We start from the raw sequence: 20614 nt of genomic DNA, 5'->3' as shown, positions 1-20614 counted from the left end.
GATCTTGCCTCAGGGTAGACTGTAATTTAAGATTTCCTCCCCTCCCCCCTTTTTGTAATTTACACCAAATACACTTGCCTACATGCTTTGTATGACATTATATATATGCTGTAGAAACTTTTTCAGCCTTGTCCCAGAAGGAGAAAATGCTTAGTGGAAAGAGGTGGGACAGGGGTTGAAACAGTATGTGCTAGAGTTACTAAGCCAACTTATAGGTAGTATAAACTGATCCTAGACAGTCTAAGGCTAGGTTCAAATTTCTGCCGGATTCTTACTATGACCCTACATGCCTAGCTCAGGGACATTGCTCTAGTAGCAAAATGCCCTAACAGGAACCTGTCCCTAAAATAAGGCCACCCAAAAAAAAAAGAGGCTCCCCCAAAAGCAAGCACCCAAATAGTGAGTAATCAATGATAAATGTAAAAACAAATATATTGAGCATGCCTACCCGACATGCATGTTTCGTCAGAATGACAGTTATACACCACTCTGACTCATCAGGGGTTAAAATTGCTCAGAATTAAGCCCAGTTAGGGCAGAAGACAGGCAGTGCGTTAGGTGAGATAATCAATCACACTGTACCAAATCTGAGTCACTCCACAATCTCAATGAAGAGAAGAGAATAGAGGTAGATGGACAATCCCAGCCATGCTGCTAAATAGCTGTATAGGTATTTTACCTCTAAAATGAGAATTATCATTTTTTTAAATATTTTAAGGAATCATTTTTTTTAGTAAACAGCCAAAAATAGATATTAAGGCTTTTAATTACCAAAGTCATGGTAACTAGAAAGAATATTATATTACTAGTGGAGTATAAGAAGATGTAGAGGGTAGGCCATAATCTGCTTTTCTATAGGAGCACCTTAGTTGTTAACTTATGTCGGCTCCTGACTATCAGGCCACAAAAATCATGGCAAAACTAATTTGGTGTTGCTTTTTCCCATACAGTCTTTATAGACACAGTTCCTATTGCATTCCTATCCATGAGCACATGATTTTTGCAATGTGAATTCTATCTTCATTTTTGCCGTTCCCCTCATGAATTTCGTGTTTTTCTTTTTTAAATCTGTCCAACTATTGTACAGATATGGCCCCTGGGAGACTATATGTAAACTAGCTCTGATTCTCCAAGTGGGCGGTAACCCTATGTTTTTCTATGACATAATAAGATTCCTGCACCCAACATGGAGAATGAAAGCTAGTACACATATAATCTTCCCGGAGCCGTATCTTTACAATAATTGGATGGATTTTAAAAAGAAAAATGTGAAATTGTCCAGGGAAAAGGCAAAAGACAAACTATCACCTCACTGCCATCTGAACTGTCTCCTCCTCGCCTTCTGTCTCTACCACCTTCCCTCATAGATTGTAAGCCCTCGCGGGCAGGGCCCTCTACCCCACTGTGCCAGTCGGTCACTGTTAGTTTTATATCTACCTGTATATTTTGTGTATTGTATGTAACCCCCAAATGTAAAGCACCATGGAATTAATGGTGCTATATAAATAAATAAATAAATAAATAAATAATAATAATAATAATAATAATAATAATAATATGATATGTGTTATATAGTATTTTCTACTTGATGACAGATCTTCTTTGACACTGTTCACCATTTCAGATTTGCATGCAAATACACTTTTTTCTCATTGTCTTAATACACTTTATCTTTTCCATCAGGTGATTGATGTTGATAAATGTAATAAATCCCAAGAAAATACCAGCTATTGTTTTGCCATGACTGGGAAGTCTTACCAAGTTTTAGTACAACACTTTTACAACTTATTGCCAAAGGTACTATGAAGTCATTTTTGACAATCCCATATCTGGAAATGTTTAATATAGGAGTATCCCAGGCTAAAAATACTGATGATCTGTACTAAGGAAAAGTAATCAATTGCAGATCGGTAGTGGTCTCACATCACCATATAAAAGAATGGAGTAGGAAGCAGACAGCTCCATTCTTTGTGTAGCTTAGTTACCTTTCAATTAAAGGGGATGTGATCTGCAGTAACCTGGTCTGGCCACTGCACAGAGAACGGAGCTATCTGCTTCCTTACAACAGCTGAACAATGAGGGCGCCGGGTGTCAGACCCCCATTGATCTGATATTATTGACTGAACCTTCGTATAGGTCATCAACATTTTTAACCTTTAACATTACACTATTATTAGGGTCAGATTTTCCACTAGACACAAAAGACAAAACCTATAAGAGCCCTCCAGGAGAGAGCGTTTCTTCCTTAGGGTCAAAGCTAGATTGTAGCTATTATAGAAGGTACTGGTGCAGTTATCTCCATTTATTATTTATACAATGAATATTCTATATAGCCCTATTCTATAATTATTGCTAGACAGATACTTAGTTGTAGTGTTTTACACTACTCTGTCTGAATCTTACTAGACAGCACACTGTGCTACAAGCTCTTCAGATGTAAATCCTGTACAGACTTTTCTTAATATTTCGTTAATATATTTCCATTTTCCAGTCACTGAATATTTCACTCAAATGTATATATGTTTTTTCTTTTACTTTTCTTCTATATTTACAATAGCTGTTGCTGAATGGTGCCATTTTTGCAAGAATGTCTCCAGGCCAGAAATCCAATCTAATAGAAGAGTTTCAAAAAATGGAGTAAGTTGTAAAACATCAATCCCAAGGGAGCTGTATTGCACAATTTGCTTGACTTCTATCCTTACTATGAAGCTGTTTGTCACCAGACTGGCCATAGACATAACATTTAAAGGGGCTCTATCAGCAAAATTATACTGTATGAGCCTCACATATGCGTGAATAGCCTTTAAAAAGGCTATTCAGGCGCTGCTAATCTTATTTTAAACCCCCGTCCCGTTTTCAAATAATTCTTTAAAAACATATATGTAAATAATACCTTTGCATGCACACTGGGCGGTCGTGCATGATCCAATGTCATCTTCGGTCTCGCCTTCCTCTTCTTTCTTCTTCCAGCGACGTCCTACTGTCCTGGCTCTTCTCTGCCTTCATCTTCAGGCGGACGTCGCTGCAACTGTTCACTTAACTCATTAGCTGTCAAGTAAAATTTGGCTATATGTGTATTTTCTGTAATGTAAATAAACAGCATCATACTGTATATAATAACTCTCTGAACTACACTCTTACAGTTACTATGTGGCTATGTGTGGAGATGGAGCCAATGACTGTGGGGTGAGTAATCATAAGGCTTCTATTTGTTTATATTTTATTTATTGGAGGTTTAAATCCTTCAAAAATATTTAGAATAAAAATTGCTAAATATTTCTACTTACAGTTACAGTGTATTGACTGCACTGGCTAAAGACCGTCCCCTGGAACCCTGTGCTAATTGTGCAGTACCCTTAGCCTCACAGAGTGCAGTAGGGGTTGGAGGTCTTAGTCTTATACCTTAGCCTCCCCTGCTACTGCCCTTTGCTCTTTCCTGGCTGCAGGTCCATAGGGTAGAGCACACTTTGTAAAGCTGATCACCATGGTGCCAGGATCAATCTTCTATACAATACTGTAAAAGATTTTACATGTACACATAACCCCATAAAACTAAACATTTAGCTACATTTTATTGAAACTTCAAAACAGCAGCTCAATATTTCATGTAATGTACAGTATGTAGTGCTATGCCAAAGCGCTGGTGATAGATACAGTCCTATGAAAAAGTTTGGGCACCCCTATTAATCTTAATCATTTTTAGTTCTAAATATTTTGGTGTTTATAACAGCCATTTCAGTTTGATATATCTAATAACTGATGGACACAGTAATATTTCAGGATTGAAATGAGGTTTATTGTACTAACAGAAAATGTGCAATATGCATTAAACCAAAATTTGACCGGTGCAAAAGTATGGGCACCTCAACAGAAAAGTGACATTAATATTTAGTAGATCCTCCTTTTGCAAAGATAACAGCCTCTAGTCGCTTCCTGTAGCTTTTAATCAGTTTCTGGATCCTGGATAAAGGTATTTTGGACAAACAATTCAAGTTCAGTTAAGTTAGATGGTCGCCGAGCATGGACAGCCCGCTTCAAATCATCCCACAGATGTTCAATGATATTCAGGTCTGGGGACTGGGATGGCCATTCCAGAACATTGTAATTGTTCCTCTGCATGAATGCCTGAGGATTTGGAGCGGTGTTTTGGATCATTGTCTTGCTGAAATATCCATCCCCGGCGTAACTTCAACTTCGTCACTGATTCTTGAACATTATTCTCAAGAATCTGCTGATACTGAGTGGAATCCATGCGACTCTCAACTTTAACAAGATTCCCAATGCCGGCATTGGCCACACAGCCCCAAAGCATGATGGAACCTCCACCAAATTTTACAGTGGGTAGCATGTGTTTTTCTTGGAATGCTGTTTCTTTTTGGACGCCATGCATAACGCCTTTTTTTATAACCAAACAACTCAATTTTTGTTTCCAAAATGAAGCTGCCTTGTCCAAATGTGCTTTTTCATACCTCAGGCAACTCTATTTGTGGCGTACGTGCAGAAACGGCTTCTTTCTCATCACTCTCCCATACAGCTTCTATTTGTGCAAAGTGCGCTGTATAGTTGACCGATGCACAGTGACACCATCTGCAGCAAGATGATGCTGCAGCTCTTTGGAGGTGGTCTGTGGATTGTCCTTGACTGTTCTCACCATTCTTCTTCTCTGCCTTTCTGATATTTTTCTTGGCCTGCCACTTCTGGGCTTAACAAGAACTGTCCCTGTGGTCTTCCATTTCCTTACTATGTTCCTCACAGTGGAAACTGACAGGTTAAATCTCTGAGACAACTTTTTGTATCCTTCCCCTGAACAACTATGTTGAACAATCTTTGTTTTCAGATCATTTGAGAGTTGTTTTGAGTAGCCCATGATGCCACTCTTCAGAGGAGATTCAAATAGGAGATCAACTTGCAATTGGCCACCTTAAATACCTTTTCTTATGATTGGATACATCTGGCTATGAAGTTCAAAGCTCACTGAGGTTACAAAACCAATTTTGTGCTTCAGTAAGTCAGTAAAAAGTAGTTAGGGGAATTCAAATCAATAAAATGATAAGGGTGCCCATACTTTTGCACCGGTCAAATTTTGGTTTAATGCATATTGCACATTTTCTGTTAGTACAATAAACCTCATTTCAATCCTGAAATATTACTGTGTCCATCAGTTATTAGATATATCAAACTGAAATGGCTGTTGCAAACACCAAAATATTTAGAACAAAAAATGATTAAGATTAATAGGGGTGCCCAAACTTTTTCATAGGACTGTATATGCCTTTGTGTGTGGGCTGAGAAACTGCCATATAATCTGTAGAGCAGTAAATTCAATGTCTGATCCCTCTTGCCAGTTTAAAGTAATGGAGCTAGTTTAATCTTCAACAGATTATCTTCAGTGGTGACAAAATATTTTCACGTTGATATTCAGGGGAGTTGGAAAGCCCCATACACATGATATTGATGACCAATCCTGTAATATATGCACTATAGGTGTATAGTGCAGTATAGTGTCACATGCTTGGCCAACTCTTCGCTGTGTATTGTTAAGGTTATATATGAGGCAATATAATTACAAATGATCTGGGACACTTTTGGACAATTACTAAACATACAGAACTTGTTATACTCAACATCATATGAAACTGCAGTATCTACTAAACCATCAGGTGTGGATACTAAAACTGGTTTTGACTGTAACTTCTGTGATTTCATTGGTTTTCAAGGGCATGTATCTGTGAAATCCTTTCTTCCTCAGGATGATAAGTGAGCAGATTTTCTCCCTATCCCTAGGAGTCAGTATAGCTGTTAGTCCAAAGTAAATAGGAACTAGAGGATGGGTGTAATGGATTTTGCATTATACCATTAGAATACCAGACGACAGGGGTCTTCCAACTGTTTCCAATGGAGATTTTGGGGAGACAACGGTTAAGCACTTTTTTAAAAAACTGTCCAAACCTTTTTTTTGGGAGGTAAGTTACCATAAGATGAGCCTAGCAGATGCCTTCTCACTTATCCTATCTTTCTTGGCCCACCAAGCATCTATGTTGAGCAAGTCAGATATTACCTGATTTAGGGGCCACACAGTGGCTCAGTAGTTAGCCTTGCAGCGCTGGAGTCCTGGTGTTCAAATCTTGCCAAGGGCAGAAAAAAAAAAACCATCTGCAAGGAGTTTGTATGTTCTCCCTGTGTTTGCATGGATTTCCATCCCATATTCCAAAGACATACTGATAGGGAAAAATGTACATTGTGAGCTCTATGTGGGGCTCACAATCTACATAAAAAAAAAAAAAAAAGATATTGCCTGATTTTCTGTTCAGATGACAGCTATCTCAAGTTGTATGGGTCTAGTAGTAAGGACTGAATTAAAATAGAGGTGGCTACAGTCCATGAAAAATACTGGATTCAGTGAAATCTCTGATTAGGATGATAGATAATCATTTGATAAGGCATGTTAATATTGTACATGTGGCTAGTATTTCCATACATTTCATTCTTTTATTGAAAGATACTCAGATAACAAAATGCTTAGAAGTCTACATGACTATAGAACCTTCCTTTATAAACTTTGTGCTTACAGTATGATCCAGAATTTACTGTACCTATCATCTTCTATAGATATACTGTATTTTCAAGGTGTTGTTTTTTATTTTAGGCTTTAAAAGTGGCACATGCTGGGATATCTCTGTCTGAGCAAGAGGCGTCTGTGGCTTCACCATTCACATCTCAAACAACAAATATTCAATGCGTTCCTGATCTCATTAAGTAAGTGATTTATCTCTTGTTCTACTGGACATACTTCTCGTATTGTTTCCTCGACTCTTGGTGTACATTTCTTTAGTCATGTTAAATCTTTATGAGATCCACCTTTTTAATGTCCAATTATGTTTTACATATATTTTGACAACCATGATTTTTTTGCCAGAAATAAATGAGATGTCACGGCCCTGCCCAGTCCCTTGTAGTAAGGATTAGAGATGAGCGAACACTAAAATGTTCGAGGTTCGAAATTCGATTCGAACAGCCGCTCACTGTTCGAGTGTTCGAATGGGTTTCGAACCCCATTATAGTCTATGGGGAACATAAACTCGTTAAGGGGGAAACCCAAATTCGTGTCTGGAGGGTCACCAAGTCCACTATGACACCCCAGGAAATGATACCAACACCCTGGAATGACACTGGGACAGCAGGGGAAGCATGTCTGGGGGCATAAAAGTCACTTTATTTCATGGAAATCCCTGTCAGTTTGCGATTTTCGCAAGCTAACTTTTCCCCATAGAAATGCATTGGCCAGTGCTGATTGGCCAGAGTACGGAACTCGACCAATCAGCGCTGGCTCTGCTGGAGGAGGCGGAGTCTAAGATAGCTCCACACCAGTCTCCATTCAGGTCCGACCTTAGACTCCGCCTCCTCCGGCAGAGCCAGCGCTGATTGGCCGAAGGCTGGCCAATGCATTCCTATGCGAATGCAGACTTAGCAGTGCTGAGTCAGTTTTGCTCAACTACACATCTGATGCACACTCGGCACTGCTACATCAGATGTAGCAATCTGATGTAGCAGAGCCGAGGGTGCACTAGAACCCCTGTGCAAACTCAGTTCACGCTAATAGAATGCATTGGCCAGCGCTGATTGGCCAATGCATTCTATTAGCCCGATGAAGTAGAGCTGAATGTGTGTGCTAAGCACACACATTCAGCACTGCTTCATCAAGCCAATACAATGCATTAGCCAGTGCTGATTGGCCAGAGTACGGAATTCGGCCAATCAGCGCTGGCCAATGCATTCTATTAGCCCGATGAAGTAGAGCTGAATGTGTGTGCTAAGCACACACATTCAGCACTGCTTCATCAAGCCAATACAATGCATTAGCCAGTGCTGATTGGCCAGAGTACGGAATTCGGCCAATCAGCGCTGGCTCTGCCGGAGGAGGCGGAGTCTAAGGTCGGACCTGAATGGAGACTGGTGTGGAGCGATCTTAGACTCCGCCTCCTCCAGCAGAGCCAGCGCTGATTGGTCGAGTTCCGTACTCTGGCCAATCAGCGCTGGCCAATGCATTCTATTAGCCCGATGAAGTAGAGCTGAATGTGTGTGCTTAGCACACACATTCAGCTCTACTTCATCAGGCTAATAGAATACATTGGCCAATCAGCGCTGGCCAATGCATTCTATTAGCTTGATGAAGCAGAGTGTGCACAAGGGTTCAAGCGCACCCTCGGCTCTGATGTAGCAGAGCTGAGGGTGCACAAGGGTTCAAGTGCACCCTCGGCTCTCCTACATCAGAGCCGAGGGTGCGCTTGAACCCTTGTGCAGCCTCGGCTCTGCTACATCAGAGCCGAGGGTGCGCTTGAACCCTTGTGCACACTCTGCTTCATCAAGCTAATAGAATGCATTGGCCAGCACTGATTGGCCAGAGTACGGAATTCGGCCAATCAGCGCTGGCCAATGCATCCCTATGGGAAAAAGTTTATCTCACAAAAATCACAATTACACACCCGATAGAGCCCCAAAAAGTTATTTTTAATAACATTCCCCCCTAAATAAAGGTTATCCCTAGCTATCCCTGCCTGTACAGCTATCCCTGTCTCATAGTCACAAAGTTCACATTCTCATATGACCCGGATTTGAAATCCACTATTCGTCTAAAATGGAGGTCACCTGATTTCGGCAGCCAATGACTTTTTCCAATTTTTTTCAATGCCCCCAGTGTCGTAGTTCCTGTCCCACCTCCCCTGCGCTGTTATTGGTGCAAAAAAGGCGCCAGGGAAGGTGGGAGGGGAATCGAATTTTGGCGCACTTTACCACGTGGTGTTCGATTCGATTCGAACATGGCGAACACCCTGATATCCGATCGAACATGTGTTCGATAGAACACTGTTCGCTCATCTCTAGTAAGGATCACTGAAGAGTTTTGTAATAGCTTGTTGTGTAATGCAATGAGAAACCTGTGGCTTCTATACTTGATATACTTAATACTTCAAGTGATGCTAGCAACATAAAGCACTTCCGCTATCATTATATATTGCCAATCTTAGGGATCCCATTTGTATCCGCTGCTATGGAATTTTGAGTTCAGGTTTCTCATTTTTGACCACCGTGGGGATCATTTCCAAAGAGCATCTATTGCTGTAGAGGACCCATCCTGTCATTTATTTGAATAGCGTGCGCAGTGTCTCTTGTTATTTTAATGCAGGTAAATTTATTTTGCTTAGGCTGGTCTTACACGACCGTAATGCATTTGCGGTCCGCAAGTTGCTGATCAGCAACACTAGTTACTGATCATCAACTTCCACTCCGCAGATGTCCGTGAGCTGCCGCACTCGCCCATAGAATCCGTGCAGTGCCGTGAATTGCGGCCATTGTTCCAAAAAGTGCAGACCTCGGTTGCGGCCCGGCACACCACAGATAAAATATCCGGTGGTGTACGAGGCTGCATTGACTATAATGTGTCCGCAAATGGTCCGCAATTGAAAACCCTCAATTGCGGACCATTTGCGGACTTAAACTACGGTCGTGTAAGACCAGCCTTACTTGAATAGCATCATCATATTCCGCAGTGCTTTACAGATATTGTCATTATATTTTTTATTGACAGGGGACAAGCAGGGGATACTTTGTGATCAATTTTAAGTTAAGGATCCGAAATGGAAAACCCCTTTAGGCCGGCGCTCATGTGGCGTAAACGCAGCGGAAAAAAACACAGCATTTTACAGTCACTGCATTATGGATGGAATTCTAACAAATCCCATTCACCTCTTACGAAAAAATATGTGCTGGGGACACACTGCGATTTCCAAATCCGTTTCTGTTGTGGAAATTACAGCATGTCGATTGTACCTATGGAAACACCAGAAGTTCCCCTATAGGTATAATAAAAACAAAAAGTCTGTAGAGGAAGCTTCTGTAAACTTCCCGTGAAAAGCTCTACAGGAAAAATTGTGATGTGTTGCTGCCACGGTTTTCCCACATTGCTTTGTTGCTGTGGCCCGCTACGTGGGGCCTTAGCATCAAATGGTAAATCAGGGAACTGATAGACGAAGAGGTAAACGAGTGTCAAGTGTTGCAGTTTTTCTAACACAATGAACTTATGTGCGTCTTTCATTGTATAGGGAAGGTCGGGCTGCCCTGGTCAGTTCTTTTGCTGTCTTCAAATATGTAACTTTATATGCAATGATACAATTTGTTTGCCTGCTTCTGCTCTACTGGGTAAGTGACCCTTTCGTTTTCGTAATGATGTACTGTATGCAAACAATATATGTTGAATTGTGTGGTTGTCTAACAGAAATATTGCCGTTACATTAATTCATGTGTCCTCATCATTACCTTTCTTTTTTGTAGCAACTGAAATCAGTGGGACTTTATCAATATCTTATTCAGGATGTTGGAATCACAGTGCTGGTCTGTTTGACAAGTATGTTAGTCACTTGCAAATTTAGTATTTCTTTTATGGATTAGGCATTCTGTTTGTATAGACCTTTTCTTTCCTTGGATCATAAGAATATGGTCTGCTGAAAACACTGGGACAGATTTACTAAATGCAAAAAAATTCTGGGATATTTTGTGCCAAACAAGTTGTAATAAATGCCTTTCACTGCATCGGTTATGTATTTTAGATTCTTTATTTGCCTCATCCAACAAGGGGCATGATTAAGGGTGGTCTAACATGACAGTAGGTTTAATCCGCAAATGGTCCACAATTGAGGGTTTTCAATTGTGGACCATTTGTGGACACATTGTATTCAGTGCGGCCTCTTACACCACCAGATATTTTTTCTGTGGTGTGCCATGCCGTGACCGAGGTCCGCACTGAATACCGGAGGTCCGCAAAGTCATGGACATCACGGCACTGCACGGACTGACCCATAGAACTCTATGGGTGCGTGCAGCTGGATACGGACGTCTGCAGAATGACTATTTGGAATGAAATTTAGAGTTGCTGATCAGCAATTTGCGAACTGCAAAACCACTACGGTCGTGTAAGACCAGCCTTAGTGGAACGGAATGTTGTATGTTGAAAAGAGACATGGATTAAGATGCAACAAAGTACACCAGATTTGTATCAATTACACAAAATAAGTCAAGTAGTAGGTGGTGTTTAAGTCTAGACTATGGCAGGATGCACCACATACAGTATATCATTATCATCCTACCAAATCTGGTACATTTTCAGACTGTCTAAATAGTGTAAGGCGATGGCTGGCCAGGTAATGGAGGGGGTGTACATCTCACCCAGACTACTAAGGTGGGTGAGATGAGAAAACTCCAGAAAGAACATTTCTCAGCAGAGTTCTGGTTACTGGGCTGGATTTTTAGGAATGGCAGGTAGGTTTTTTAGTGGGACCTATCATTCTACCCTCCTCCAGTCCACACTTTGGGGATGTTCCGGCAGTGACTCAGCTGCAGAGAGTCTGCTCATCAAGGGAGGCTTAAGAAGTCAGCTCCAGCAACAGACTTTGGGCAGAGCTTGGCTGGAGAGCCCACGGAGAGGTCATATTTTTGGAGCTGTGTCCTGAATGATTCTACTGGCTTTTGATTTCTGTTATTCTAGGTGAAGTAACCTATTCTATGTTTAGTTAGAGCCTAGCCAGGCAGGTATTTATTTTTGTATTGTTTCCTTTTGTTGCTGCACTACCTTTTTGAGTGAAAATAAACTCTACCTTTGTTTTGGACTAAAAAATCTGGACTTTTGTGTCTATACCACCCCACCTAGCAACCCCAGACCATATATATATCCAATATGCAAAGATGTATACTATGTGAGAAGTATTTTTGTGATTAGACTATAGTAATATAAAGATTACTAAAAGACTTAAAAGTATTCTGTAATGTTACATCTGAGACTTTCTTCCATATTAACTGGATATTCTGTTTTCACAATATATATTTAATATTATATGGTTACAGCAGGTTGATCTTGTTACCTTCCAGTTCTACCAATACAAAACTAGTCATGCAGGTTTACAAAGTGTTAGAATCAATTGTGTGAAGAACTGCTTAAGCCTTACTGAAACAAATGAGCTTAGCTTTTATTTATATTGCTGTATGGGGACAATAACATTGTAGGACATTGTGCCAGTGGTCCTGATTCAATGGTTACTTTGTTATACAGCTCCCTTGTTGTCATATACCTTTTGTCAACCAGTAAAACTAGAACGCTGTAATAACACATATTGATTTGTGAATTGATAAGATCTTAAGGGAAGGTCTATAATGAGATTATAATAATAGCCATGGTAAGACAATTGGTTCTTTGTGAGGTATTGGGTATTTCAGGTGTACACTCTTTCACTAGGATAATTTTACTGTAGAGCAGTTTATAAGTAGTTTAATCTGAAAACAAAGCAAACACTTTCTGTCTGATGGATTACGTATGGTGAAATCATATGGTTTCATAGGTAATTGACTTGCAATTAGGTTAAATGTTCCTAATGTTCCTTTTCTCCATGTGTCTTTCAATAGTGAGTTTAACACAAGCATATCCAAAACTGGCTCCATACAGACCTCCAGCACAATTGATATCGCCTCCTCTCCTCTTATCCGTGATTTTTAATATTCTTCTTCAGATGTCCGTTCAGATCTGTGCCTTTGTACTGGTACAGAAGCAGCCATGGTACAGCACATCTAACTTCAGGTATAATCACATTAAATTACATTGATATTTCAATTACCAACATGTATTCCTGCGTCATGTCAACCAACTTGGGCCACTTTTTCTGTTATCTTAAAGAATTATATTGTGAACGCTTTAAGTGGTCATTTCTGATGATAATTCAAACCATAGGGGTAAAATCAGATGTCCTGCAGAAGTATATAAACAGCAGAATTGTGCAGAACAAGTATGTATGTCTGTTACCTCTCAACAGATGATTATTCAAGAACTTGGGGGCTAAATCCTTTAAGTAATAACATTTTCCTGCCTTCATATGCCACTAAGGTGAGGATAGGATATATGTAGGTATCAAAAGAATGTAGATCTGATGTCTATTGTACAACAGATTTAGGCAGCTGTGGAAAAATGCTGCAAAATAAGAATGCTTTCAGAATTAGAATTAATGATTTATTTTTATCAATTAACAAAATTAAGTAATGAGCAAAAGAGAAATATAAATCATATCAATATTTGGTTTGACCAGCCTTGGCCTTCAAAACAGCATCCATTTCTCTAGATACACTTGCACACAGTTTTTGAAGGAACTTGGCAGGGACATTGCTCAAAATATCATGAAGGACTAGCTACAGCTCACTGTGGATATTGGGTTGCTATCTCTTCATATAAACCTAGAGAGACTCTATGATATTGTGATCATAACTTCCTCCTCCAAAGGGTGGTCACACCAAATATTTATTTGCTTGTCTAAATAGACAATTAAAAGTTACACATTTTCCTCTAACCATCCTAGTAATGAGTCTTTTGTCCTCATAGGTTACCAATGGATACGACCATGATTGCAGAAACTTTCTATGGTCTGTCACTTGTCAGAAACCCAACTATGATTTCCTTGTGCTTGTCTTATCTTCTCATGCATGTAGTGTTGTTGCCTGATCGCCTGTGCATGATAAAAATAAAAACATTGCTGCGTTTCTGACAAATCCAAAACTATAGAACAATTTATAGAACTTTTTAAATTACTTATATGTACAAAAATGTTTAAAGGGAACCAGTTACATTAATATATATTGTGAGCAAATATTCAGCATAACTTTATCTATTTATCCATTAAAGTCTTAGCTCTTTTTGTGTTGCGAATTCGAGGAATCGTTCTTATCAATGAATGTCAGCTATGTGTGTATGCACAGTCATAGAAGGGAGACTGTCAATCTCTGACATGACCACTTTCAATCACTAATTAAGACCACCTCCCTTTGGCTTGGAATCTAGAGCTGAGACCAAAGCTAGTATATACTCGAGTATAAGCCAAATGTTTCAGACCAGTTTTTGTGCTGAAACAGCCCCCCTCGGCTTATACTAGAGTCAGCAAAAAAAAAAAAATTCTTTTTTTTTTTTTAGGAGGGGGGTCTATGACCAGCCACAATATTAATGTATATAATTTTCCATAAAATAGTGCAAAAAAGAAGATTTTAAAAAAAATAAAAAAAATAAAAGTTCTAAATCACTCCTTTCCCTAGAATACATACAAAGGTAGAAAATTACTGTGAAACACATACACATTAGGTATCCCTGTGTCTGACAGTGTTCGGTCTACTGAATAGAGGGTATCTGCAGTGCTCCTGTTCCGTTGGGAAGGGGTTAATAGGAGCACTGCAGCCTATATTCAGCCAGACTGAATTCCAAGTGGGGGAAGAAAAAACCCAGTCCTCAAGCTCAGGGAAGGGGCAGACAGACAACCAAAACACCCCCTCCCCCTTCCCAGCATCTACTGCACCCAAAAACTCTGACTATTTTAATTTTTGAAATTTTCCAGTAGCTGCTGCATTTCTCCCCTAGGCTTATACTTGAGTCAATAAGTTTTCCCAGTTTTTTGTGGTAAAATTAGGGGCCTCGGCTTATATTCGGGTCGGCTTATACTCGAGTATATACGGTATGTCCCCAAAACAATTTAAGGCTAAGGCTCCACATTGCGGAAATACAGCTTTTTTCGTTGCAGTTTTTGACTCAGAAATGTTGCATTTACACAATGTAAGGAAAACTAAATGTTTAACTGTATCAAACAAATGGATGCACTTCCTTACACATCGCATGTTTTGGGAGTTCAGGCCATCCACTCACTTTTGTATTGGACATTTTTTGTCATAAAACACAATAACTTGTATAATTCATATTTATAGTGTACTTTCCTGTTCTGATTTTAGTGCTTGTGGAATCACTGCTATTAATGTCAGCTTTGAAAATGGGAGCGCTGTAGAATTTCCGGAATATTCTGAGTATGAAAATTTTGAAACAACAACATTGTGGTCGGTGACTACAATAAGCTGTATAATTGTTGCCTTTGTGTTCTCCAAAGGCAAGCCATTCCGAAAACCTATCTATACTAACTGTAAGTATGCTGTTTGTTAGGAAGGTAAAACAACAAATGCTTTTTTATTGGCTTGAGATTCACAACAAACAAAAAGTTTTACTTAATATAAATATACCTGTATGTTGAGGATTAGCTGTAGATACCCAAATTAACCACCATTAAATGTGTAGACAATAAACAGCCTTATAAATATAAATCATTACACATTTTGCAGAGTTTTAAAGATTTTCTCTAACCGTCTTGCTGACAGTCTTCTATCTTGGTTGGTTGTCAATGAATGCAGAAACTTTCTATATTCTGAAACAAAGCCATGATTTTCTTTCTGTGGCCAGTTATCTTTTCAAGCATGTACTGTCCCTGTCTGATAACTTGTCCACTTTAAGGAAATCATCCCTGGGTATCTGACACGTGCAAGACCATACAAAGTTTCTGCAATCATGGTCAATCAATTAAACAATTTTTTAAATAATGTATATTTGCAAAAATGTTTAACTTTTAATTGTCTAGATATCTAAATATGGTTGTTTCATGGGAATACCTCTTTAAGTTTTAGTACTTTATAACATATATACAAATGAGACCCGTAGAATGTGTTACCAGTTTAGACTCCTATACTATATGGCATTTTCCATTATAGCTATTGAAGTTGTACTAGCACATTTACACCCAATATGAAATGTAGAAAAAATTGACTTGTTTGTAGGGGAAATTTATCATTACTTGTTTGCCAGTTTGTTAGCATACAAGACATGAGAAAGTCACAATTTTTTTTTTCAAAAGTTGGGTTCTTGCACTAAAAAAATTGCAACTTTTTTGTCTTTTTCATTTTCCTCAACACTTTCCTAAAAGGGACATGGCATGGACTGCACCACTGGCACCCTTAGATTTATGCTGTAAATGATTCCAGAAATCTACACCAGCTAGGACACTTTAGAGTACTAGATATTGTGTGCCAATGCACCAACTAACTTAAAAGGGTTACCCCATCTCTGCAATACCTGCCCTAATGCGCTATAGAAGTTCATATGGCCAATTACATGTGATCCCACTACAAACCCTGCCATATAACACAACAGTTTTGTTCTAGATGTATGCTTTATCGTAACACTATTGTCTTCCTGATTTTTGACAGATATTTTTGCCATTCTGCTGCCAATACAATTAGCGGTGTGTCTATTTATTCTGTTTGCTGATATTGAGCGCATATACAGGGGTTTACAAGTGAGTATAGTATTCATCAATGTTACTATATACAGAGTTCATTTACAGCACAACTTGCGTTTTCAATGCATAACATCATATGATTAGAATCCTATGACAGTCAAAATGAATCTTACCTTTTACATTTGATCATAAAATCGTAGGTACTGACTGCTTTAATGTGTAAAATTTAGTAGATCACAAGATTTTACTCTGTAATATCAGTCAATTTCAGTGATTTCAGCGAGACAGACCACCCAGTCATTCAATGTGTATGGGGGTGCCTCAACTTTTCCTGTAATGCAGATGTCTGTTCAGAGCCAGCGTCAGCACCTGGCAAATCCAGACAGATGCCAGAGCCCACTGGGTTCAAGGAGCACACTGCTCAATTGAGAATTGAAAACATCAGTTTTATTGATAAAACAGCCTTAGGGGGCATTCACACGGAGTAACGCCGGGCGTGTATTACAGCCGTACACGCCGGCGTTACAGCAGACTGCCGAACACTTCCCATTCACTTCAATGGGAGCGCTCGTAAACGCCGCTGTTACGAGCACTCCCATTGAAATGAATGGGAAGTGTTCGGCAGTCTGCCGTAACGCCGGTGTGTACAGCTGTGATACATGCCCAACGTTACTCCCTGTGAATGCCCCCTTATAGTCAGTGTCTTCCCTTGTTAATCTTGTTATTGCCTGTCTGCAACCCCCTGTCTCCTCTGTTGGATGCCTCTGTGGCTGCTGTCCTCTCCAAGTGATATGTATTGTTTCTGTAACTGACCTGGACAGCTGCTATGTAAGTGGCTTCAGATAAATAGGCAGGAAAGTTTTAATTATGATAATTTGCTGTTCACCACCTCCACTTCCTTGTATCCTTTAATAGACACTGCTCCACTAATCTGTAACAGATTGAATTTTTCTCTAGCCCCATCATCCCAAGCAACCAATGCAGTTAATTTAGGTGCCTGATATGATAATTAAGTTCTGAATAAACAAGTGTGATTATGAACTATTTTACCCTGCTGCTGCCTGAGATCTCCCACTTGACAGTATAGAACGTAATCGGCATATATATCAGTCACCAAAAATAGCTGCACTAATTGCTCAGGAATGGTGGGATCTAGTGACAAAGATCCGGCTGTGAAGGAATCACTGGAGCAATGCCTATTAAACGATGTAAAGAACTGGAGTAGCTGGAGGTTGATCTGTTTTTAAATTGTACTTAGTTGTATTTTTTAAAAATGCCAAGGCATGCATCTAATGCCAAGGCAAAAGGCAACTCAATGTACAAACTGAATACAATGTATTATCATGCAATACACACTTACATAGAGAAGACTATATATTTAGGTTGATACACAGATATGAAAATTACATTTGCATAATACAAGTCAGTAATGTGTAAAAGCTTGTGTCTCTTTTCTTATTCTAGCTTGTCTGTACTCCCACTATTTGGAGGGTAGCAATCCTTATACTGTTGATCATCTTTTTTCTTATATCTTTCATTGTGGAGGTAAGAAAATCTATAATAAAAATAATATCGTTTCATATACTGTACAATTCCCATAGGGTGCTTAAAGGGATTCTATCATTAAATTGCTATTTTTTCTCACTAACATGTATGAATAGCCTTAAGAAAGGCTATTCTTCTCCTACCTTTAGATCTATTCTCCGCGCTGCCATTTGGTAGAAATCCCGGTTTTCTTTGGTATGCAAATGAGTTATCTCGCAGTACCATACCTCCCAACTTTTGAAGAGCAGAAAGAGGGACAAAATGTGCAGTGCACCGCGAAAAACTAAGCTCCACCCACTTTTATATTGACTCCGCCCATTCTCATTCATTTTTCTTGTGCCCCCACACAGTATTATCCTCCTACAGTCACTCATAAATTATATGTCCCCCCTCCATTTCTCCCCCAGTTTCATATAACCCCTTCATCTGCCTCAGTTTCATATCTCCCCTCCATCTCTGTCCCCAGTTTCATGTCTCCCCATCTCTGCCCCAAGTTTCATGTCACCCTTCCATTTTCCCCCAGTTTCATGTCCCTCCTCTATATCTGTCCCCAGTTTTATGTCCCCCCATCTCTACCCACAGTTTCATGTCCCACCAATCTCTGCCCAGAATTTCATGTCCCCCCATCTCTGCCCACTGTTTCATGCCGTTCTCCCCCCTTCATCTGATCAGTGTCATGCTGTTCACCCCCCCTTCATCTGCCCCAAGCATTATGTTCCCCTCAATGGTTAACGCAAAAAGAATTACTTATACTCACCCTTCCAAGGCTCCCCTGCAGCTCTCTCCGCAGTCTCACTCACATAGTTGTAGGCGCGATGTGACGTCATCACATCGTGCCTAAACATGAAGGAGCCGGAGCGCAGCGTTAAAGCAGGAGCTGAGCTGTGGCAGCTCCTGCTTTAATCGCATATGTATTCAACTCATTGGCGTCCGGACGCCGATGAATTGAAACCGGGACGGAATCCGGAACGCCTGGGAGATATGCAGTACTGTGAGCGGTCCCCAGCACTCAAACAGCACTGGGTTTGTCCACAATGCTGCGAGAGAAATCTCCAGCGCCGTCTCCATCTTTGTCTGGAACGACCTCTCTCCGCGTCTGCACAGTCGCTCTGCCATCGGGCCTCGAGCAGAGCCGACTGCACATGCCTGCGGCCATTTTTTTGTGGCCGCGAGCATAAACGTAAACTACAATTCCCATCATGCTTCATTCACTTCCATGGGAGTCCCAAGAACAGCAGAGCAACTATGCATGCTGAGAGTCGCAGTTTTACAACAGCTGGAGTGATAAAGGTTGCCTACCCATGTGCTATCAGCTGCAGTACAAGACACAGAAATATTATTCACTTATTACTCAGTTTTGCATCATTGAAAATTTATCAAAAAGTTACTTACCATTTAATACATATTACAATTATTTCCCAGTATTCAATCCAATTTCCAATGATCAAGTTTATCTCAGGTCATCGTATATGCTGAACCTGAATTAATTTCTCCTAGTTTAAGTAGCACTCCTTGGCTCTCTGTAGTAATTATTTGTTATATTTACTTTTTTTTATTCTTTAAGGAATCAGTTATTGAAAATAGAAGACTTTGGTTGTTTCTAAAAAGAATGTTCAAGTATCGGTCTCCCAGCAAGTACAGGGAATTATACAGAGCTCTACAGAATGACACCAGCTGGCCTCCAGGCAATATAACACAGTATGCGAACGTTATGGATGAAGCCTCCTATACTAACCCATGTTACAAGTCTGATGAAAATGGAATATGTGGATGATAAATGAACTGTAAAATGTCATGTAACATAAGTGTGGATGTTTCTTACAACAATAAGTCATCACATACACTGCACATGCAAGTCTTCTGAAGATGCCCTTAGCTATGCACAAAGATTGCGATATTTGTTCTGCTCATTGTTCAGGGCTACAGTTATTCTTATATGTATGTATATTACTAGCTCATAAAGAGCTGCTGTGCAAAATGCTAAATTATTTTCTGTACACTTCAGAAACGGTTTCATGTTACAAATGTGTAGTAATGTCCTATAATTGTCAATTCTTTTTATTTTTTACTACATTGTACATCTTGAAAAAACAAAATAAAATGACAGAACAATCATAAAGCAACATCCCCTCATAAAGAAATAAATTATTCCAAAGTATGGAGATGGATGTAAGTGAATAAAAGATTAACTATTAGAGTGGCATGAAAGAAAATGGAATCTTAAAGGGGCTCTATCATTGGGAAGAGTCATTTTTATATAAGCACATCCTTGCATAGCCTTTAGAAAGGTTACTTCACATGTACCTTTTGTATGTAAATTGCCTCAGTAGACTTGGAATAAGTCCGTTTTTATTAATATGCTAATGAACTTGCCACCAGAAGTGTCCCTGTGCACTGTCTGCTCTATGTATATGTATAGCAGAGGCATAGTGCAGACAGTCACAGACACTTCCGGTGCACGGTGGAAGCTCATTAGGGCTCGTTCACACAGGGGGTGGGTTTTGACCATATTTTGACTCGGGGAGTCAAGTCATAATGTAGTCAAAACCCGCCTGCCACGATGTCGCTATCGGCAGTTGCCAATAGCGGAAAAAAGAATGCCAGTGGTCTCCATAGACCACCATTGTAAAGGGGCGGATTTTGACAGCGGAATCCACGCCCCGTGTGAACTATCCCTTAACATGTAGATTAAAACTGACTTATCCAAAATCTGCTGAGGCAATTTACATACAAAAGGTAGGTGTGAAATAGCTTTTCTAAAGGCTATGCAAGGATGTGCTTATCTAAAAATAACTTTTCCCAATGATAGAGCCCCTTTACTATTAGTTATTCATACAGGTCATCAATATCTTAGTCTCAGAAAATCACTTTAAGGTAAGGCCTCAAGTATTGAGCGGCAGCCAAAAAGCATTGCGAGAAAACCCGCAGAATTTTCCTCT

General features: G+C 39.8%; 1 protein-coding gene across 1 annotated transcript in view; it reads left to right on the top strand.

Moving 5' to 3' along the window:
* LOC142197895 (putative cation-transporting ATPase 13A4) overlaps window positions 1–19449 on the top strand; it is a 72273-nt gene extending 52824 nt beyond the window's left edge. The window contains exons 20-30 of the mRNA XM_075268566.1: window positions 1684–1797; window positions 2558–2637; window positions 3144–3186; window positions 6647–6756; window positions 10098–10194; window positions 10327–10399; window positions 12448–12619; window positions 14800–14984; window positions 16099–16187; window positions 17595–17675; window positions 19240–19449. Coding sequence (XP_075124667.1) covers window positions 1684–1797; window positions 2558–2637; window positions 3144–3186; window positions 6647–6756; window positions 10098–10194; window positions 10327–10399; window positions 12448–12619; window positions 14800–14984; window positions 16099–16187; window positions 17595–17675; window positions 19240–19449 — 1254 coding nt within the window. The remainder of the gene's footprint in view (window positions 1–1683; window positions 1798–2557; window positions 2638–3143; window positions 3187–6646; window positions 6757–10097; window positions 10195–10326; window positions 10400–12447; window positions 12620–14799; window positions 14985–16098; window positions 16188–17594; window positions 17676–19239) is intronic.
* The last annotated feature ends 1165 nt before the right edge of the window (window positions 19450–20614 follow it).

Source organism: Leptodactylus fuscus, chromosome 3, assembly GCF_031893055.1.
Source record: "Leptodactylus fuscus isolate aLepFus1 chromosome 3, aLepFus1.hap2, whole genome shotgun sequence".
Classification (NCBI taxonomy): Eukaryota; Metazoa; Chordata; class Amphibia; order Anura; family Leptodactylidae; genus Leptodactylus; species Leptodactylus fuscus.
This window is presented reverse-complemented; position numbering and strand designations above follow the sequence as displayed.